This window comes from Apaloderma vittatum, unplaced genomic scaffold (assembly GCF_000703405.1).
Source record: "Apaloderma vittatum isolate BGI_N311 unplaced genomic scaffold, ASM70340v1 scaffold30004, whole genome shotgun sequence".
Taxonomy (NCBI): Eukaryota; Metazoa; Chordata; class Aves; order Trogoniformes; family Trogonidae; genus Apaloderma; species Apaloderma vittatum.
Genome location: NW_009711654.1, coordinates 1 through 6,490, shown reverse-complemented (window position 1 = coordinate 6,490; position 6,490 = coordinate 1). Strand labels below are relative to the sequence as shown.

The 6,490-nt window shown below is 41.5% G+C and overlaps 1 protein-coding gene across 1 annotated transcript; it reads left to right on the top strand.

Moving 5' to 3' along the window:
• Positions 1–415: 415 nt before the first annotated feature.
• Positions 416–2,588, top strand: PLA2G12A (phospholipase A2, group XIIA; the record flags this gene model as incomplete). The annotated part of the gene is made up of 3 exons (XM_009867696.1): positions 416–492; positions 1,350–1,515; positions 2,470–2,588. Coding segments are annotated over 3 exons (362 nt in total), but the record flags the coding sequence as incomplete, so codon positions are not given.
• Between the last annotated feature and the right edge of the window lie 3,902 nt (positions 2,589–6,490).

Here is a 6,490-nt window from a genome sequence, read left to right as displayed (position 1 = left end):
TTCATTACAGTTAATTTTAAAGATTAAAAAATACAGAGCAATACTGTTGATTGTATATCAAGCATAGAAGTATTAATGAACTTAAAGTACTCTGTTCTTTAATGTAATTCTACATATTGCACACTTAACTGATGCATCAATTCTAGTAACTCATGTTTTTTTTCTTTTAACTTGAGGTGCTAACATTAACACTTGCTCAGGTGTCTCTTCCTCATTTAAAAAAAAAATATCTTAGCACCCCTACGTTGTAATTTGATAGAAGCTGTTGATATTCAGGTGCATCAATATATGCTTAAGTTACCAATATAACGTGATACTGTCTTAAGCCCAACAAATGCCTGTGTTGAGTTTTAATAGTACTAAAATTCAGTGCCAAAAAGAAATTATTTGAGGCATGATAAATGACCTTTTCCAGGATCAAAGCCCTTTCCTCGCTATGGATATAAACCGTCACCGCCAAATGGTTGTGGATCCCCTCTATTTGGAGTTCAGGTCAGTATTTCCATTTTGGGGCTTGGGTGTCTTTCATACAGCAGTTTTCCTCCATGTGGGTCGTTTTTTCCCTCCCTTGTTCTAAGGATGAGGCAGCATCCACGTGCAGTGCCCCTGCTTTGATCAGCTCCGACATGTGCTTTGGTAACAACATATGGAAAACGTTAGTATTTTAAATGAACATAGCATAAACATTTTCATCGTTCACATAAAATATCATAGGGATAAAATGGAATGTTGGATGAATAATTTCTCATTTTTTTATGTTTGGACTGGCGTTCTGTTCTCACAGTCTTCAAAGTCTTCCAGCTGTAGCCCTGTGAGAGTGGAGGGTTTGGCTCTGACTCTTGCTGTCCTAACTGATGCTAATCCATTTTCTTTAATGATAGAAAGAAAATAGAGATCAGTGTATGTACTGGGTCTGGCTGGGAGGGAGTTAACTTCAGTCCCAGCAGGCCGCATGGCACCATGTCTGGGACTTGGGGCTAAAACAGTGCCGAGCCTTTAGGCTGTTGCTGAACAGCGACTGAGACTGACCGCACAGCTTTGGGACTTGATCTGTTTTTCCCTCGCTCTGCCCATCCACTGCTCCAGCGTGTGGGCTGAGGCTGGGCAAGGGGGTGGGAGGAGACACAGCTGGGGCAGCTGACTCGAATTGGCCAGGGAGATATTCCGCACTACGTAAGAGTCACGCTCAGCAGTAAAAACTGGAGTAGTGGAAGAAGGAAGGGGCGTGTGCGTTTGTGTTTGGCTGCCAAGGTGGCTGTTGCTCAGTGGCTGGCTGGGCATCCACCTGCTTGTGGGACACGGTGAAGACCTGCTTTTGCACTGCTTATTTTGGGGCATTTTCTTCACAGTTTGACATCGGTATCCCTTCGATGACAAAGTGCTGCAATCACCATGACAGATGCTACGATACTTGTGGCAATATAAAAAACGATTGTGATGAGCAGTTTCAGTCCTGCCTATCCAAAATTTGCAGAGATGTGCAGAAAACACTTGGCATCTCGGAGAGTGTCCAGGGTAAGAGTGAAAAAGCCTGCCTTTTTTTTTGTCACCTTTAACTGAGCTTATTTGGCAAAGAATCTTTGTGCAATGCAGTAATGCCACATTTTCTGAAAGGTGCCTTTTTCTGTGCCTCCCTTGTGCATCCCAGACACTTATTTGGACAGCAGAGCAATGACACAGCATAGAAAAACGATCAGGGTTAAAACTAACCTTGAGGGAAAAAGTATTGCATTCTGTTTTGGAGTATGAATATGGGAATACAACTTGATCAAAATGTGTGTGTAATTCTTGCATTTACTGTAGCATAGCTGAATATTCACTGTTCTGCTGTGTGGTTTCCAAATGTCTTCTACATGTGATTGCTAGTAAACCGTAGGAAAATACTGAATTGTTTCCTGTTACGAAATAAAATATTACATTGTCATAATGAAGTAGTTAATGCTGTCCCTTAGTGAATAAATTTTAGGTTTTATAATAACAGGCCATATGATACTTCTAGTTTTTGGCCTGCATCTGATGAATACATGTCATAACCACACTTTTTAACTTGGACAATGTCACTTTCACAGTAAGTAGTCCCACTGAGGACGGTATTTTTTTTAGAACAAACCTGTGTTTGAACTTCTCAAGCTCTCAACTGCAAATAGGTTGTTACATTAGTGTTTAGTAAGAACTGGTGAATATTCGTTCAGTTCTGTTGAGCAGCTGTTAAAAGACAGCAACCTCTGCGTAAACTGAGATGCAGGAAGGGAGGGGGTAAACCAGCTCTTTCATCTTTCCAAGACTAAGTGATGTTTCTAACAGTGATAACATTCCATCTGTTTTGGTTCAGTCCTGCATTGGACAGTCTATTTGCTATGCCCAGAGAAGACTGGTTCTTAGAATCAGTCTCAGTTTGCCAGAGTAAGTTCTGTTAGTTTCATAGTCCGTTCAAAGAGTACTTTTAACTGAACTCCTCTTTGCTTGCAGCTTGTGAGTCAACTGTTCAGCTGCTGTTTGATGCAGTTATACATTTAGGATGTAAACCATACCTGGATAGCCAGAGAGCTGCGTGTATGTGTCATTACGAGGATAAGACAGATCTGTGAAAGAAGATACCAGTATCTCATGGTATAAAATAAAGTCAAAGACTCAGCTGAAGTGAAGCAAATGTTGGGTTACAAAGCTTTATGCATTCAGGCGGTAATATATTAAACACTGACATGAATATACTGGTTTGAAATTTACCATGATATTCTTCCTAATGTAAAAAAGAAAGAAGTCTTCCTTCTCTTTCCCTTTATGCCAGAAGCTTGGAAACTGAAGTTAGTTTCTTTTGGTGTATGTCCGTCCACTCAGGGTATGCCACCGTAAAACACTGGTGTCGGTTTGAAAGTTTTTAAGAAAACCCCATAATGGGGAACTTGGAGGCACAGAGGAGTTGTATTGAATTCTCAGATGATTTTTAACATAGGTCAAATTTTCATCTTACTAGCAGTCCCTGCATCTGGTAGATCCAACAGGAAAGAGCACTTTGTGTGTGTTAATATGGCATCTTAAATAGCCTGTACTTTAATGCTTGTGGTACAGCTGCCTTCAGTTCTCTCTGATGTATGCTGTCCTATGGGTTTATTTGTAAAAAAGCAAAACCAAACCAACCCTCCCAGGCCCTTAGCAAGGGCATATGTCTGCAGTACGTATTTCTGCCTGATGCAGTATCAAGCTTGCTTCTGCAGCACTTTTCAGTTCCAGTATGTTGAGCCTTTTAAGGCTTGACCACTAAAATAAAGATTCCAACCTAAGAATATACTTTTGATTTGAGGAAATGGTGGAATGCTATGTTATTTTAAAAATTATTCAAATGTTTATTTTGCAAATAAAACATTTTGTGTTATGTATTATATGTATTATATGCATAGTTGATTTATATTTGTCTTGTGCTGCAACCTGGTCACCACATTCATCTTTGCTTTCATTTAGTCCATTCTGATGAAAACCAAAAGAAAGTTGCACAGATAGGGTCAGTATGCCCAACAAGCCTTTTTATTTAAAATGCCCTCTGTGAGGCTGACAGATATCTGAGCCTGTTATTTCTGTCATCTGTTCCCATGACCTCTGTGAGGCTGAGAAACATCTGAGCCCATAATTCTGTCATCTCTTCCCTCTCTGACTTCTCTAGCTGAAATCACTTGCAATCTGAATTATCTGGGGTTTGTTCTCTACTGATCTTCCATTGCTTATCTCCAGTTGCCAGTCCTTAGTTAAATTTTGCATCAGGTCCTCTGTCATAAAGATTCTGATTTGCTCACCTGCTGCCCTGACTCTGCCTTAGAAATCCATGGGAGAAGAGGACTGAAAAATTAAAATACTGCATGTGTCAACTGGGAGTGTAAACCACAGTAAAAGCCTAAAGTTTACCAAACTCTGGACTATAATGTGATTCTCCTCTGGAAGTATTTTTATATGTTTTTTGTTTACCAGTTGTTTGTGGTATTTTTGTTTTGGTTTTCACTAGAGCTTACTGTACATGACTGAATCGAAGTGCCTCAGAATAAAGTTCCTGCTAAAGTTCTTTGGCTATGCTCCATGGTTTCTTTTCATATTTGTAGATATGAAATATGACTGCAAGAGAAGTATTACTATAGAATTTTACAAAACCGTGTTTGAAAAATGTGGAGTTCCTTTAAGTTTGGAGAATAAACCCTGAATTACCCTAGAATTCCATTGTTGGAACCCTGAAAGTCTTTTAGCACCAAAGGAGGGAACGGTAATGGCATTCCTTGTTTAAAAAAGTACCACAATGAGTCCAAAACACTGTAATTCAACTAGATGGCTGTTGAGTTCGGTAGAAACGAGTTTAAACTAGGTGCTTAAATGAACACAGAAAATTTTCACTGTTGGAAGGAGCTGAGTTTTGTTCCTTTCTGCATTGACCTGTAACTATACCATGAAAGCCTTCCAGAGTTTCCTTCAAAACATTTGTAACACTGAAAAGAGCTTTAATACTGCTGGATAGCACTTTTGATGGTTCTCTTGGAAAAGCAGAGGAAGCATTTCACTCCTTTGTGTAAGCTTTTCCTGTAGCAGAAATCTTTGAAGATAGTTACCTGTGAACTATACAAAATGTATTTTACAAAACATAGCCCCAAAGTGAAGACTAGCTACCACCCTCAGGATTAACCATACCATTTAACAAGTTACAAATTTATATATATGTTAAAAATAGACTACTTTTCCTGGTTTTGGCTAGGATAGAGTTAATTTTTTTCCTAGTAGGTGGTATTGTGCTGTGCTTTGTATACACACTGATGATTTTAATTCTTGCTGAGCAGTGCTTATACTAAGTTAGGGACTTTTCAGCTTCTTGCTCTGTCCTGCCAGCAAGGAGGCTGGGGGTGCATGAGAAGCTGGGAGGGGGCAGAGGTGGGGCAGCTGACCCCAGCTGACCAAAGGAGTATCCCACACCATATGAACAATAAAACGGGGGGGGTTGGCTGGGGGGTGGTGGCCCGCTGCTCAATGACGGCCTGGGCATTGGTCAGCAGGTGGTGAGCAATTGTCTTGTGTACCACCTGTTTTGTACATTCTTTTGCTATTCTTATTATTTTCCATTCCTTTTCTGTCCCAGTAAACCATATTCTTCTCAACCCCTGAGTTTTACTTTCTGATTCTCTCTCCCATCTCACTGGGGAAGTGAGTGAACAGCTGGCTACCTGCCAGGTAGCTTCTGTGCTTGTAGCAGCAATCTCTAAGGGTGTATTCACACTCAAGTTTATCCTAGAGCCTACCTAGAAATAGGCCAGATAGGAAATTCAGGTACATCCATGGTACAAATCTGCAAAGCTCTTATACAGAAGGATGTTTTTCATCATTGGCTTTAGTTAAGAAACCATTGCTTTCTTAGGCAATCAGTGAACAGTAAGTGCCATATAATGAAAAGGCAGGGAATATCTGCGTTTGTTAAGATACCCCAGCACTAGCTCTTCCATACCTTGGTGCTCTCCTCCTCCTTGAAATTCTAAGATCATCGAAGAGAACTGATGCAAGAACAGAGCAAAGCTGCAATATCATCTACATTCAAACCTCTCATGTGTTTCTATTCGGGTGCCCAGATGAAAATGCATTTTGAGTAACAGCACTCTTAGAGGAAACGAAACAGTACGTACCGTTAAACGGATGCTTTTGAAAAATCTCTATTTAGTAAACACAGTAATTTCTCACCACATTTCAGGATGATGCCTTTGTATGTGACCGTGCAGTTAATGAAACGCGGTCACTGAGGTGCGCACCACGGGAATACAGGGAACTCATCCTACGATGCATCAAGAGAAGTGTGGTCAGCAGGTCAAGAGAGGTGATTCTCCCCCTTTACTCTGCTCTTGTGAGACCCCACCTCGAATACTGCGTCAAGTTCTGGTGCCCCCACCATAAGAGGGACGTGGATCTGTTGGAGCGTGTTCAGAGGAGGCCACAAGGATGATCCAGGGGCTGGAGCACCTCTGCTACGAGGACAGGCTGCGGGAGGTGGGATTGTTCAGTCTGGAAAAGAGAAGACCTAATAGCTGACTTCCAGTACCTGAAGGGAACCTACAGGAAGGCTGGGGAGGGACTTTTTACAAGAGTGTCCAGCGATAGGACAAGGGCAAATAGGTTTAAGTTGAAGGAGAACAGATTTAGACTGGATCTTAGGAAGAAATTCTTCAGTATGAGGGCGGCAAGACTTTGGAATAAATTGCCCAGAGATGTGGCTGCCCCCTCCCTGGAGGTGTTCAAGGCCAAGTTGGATGGAGCCTTGAGTAGCCTGATCTAGTTGAGAGGTGTCCCTGCTCATGACAGGGAGGTTGGATTAGATGATCTCTAAGGTCCCTTCTAGCCTAGGCCATTCTCTGATTCTATGAAAAGCAGCAAGAGACGCTTTAACGCCTCACCCTGCAACTTTCCCGGTTGAGTTTGCACCTTGCAGGTGCCAGGCCAAGCCACCGGCATTATGGATTTACCTTCAGGGTGCACC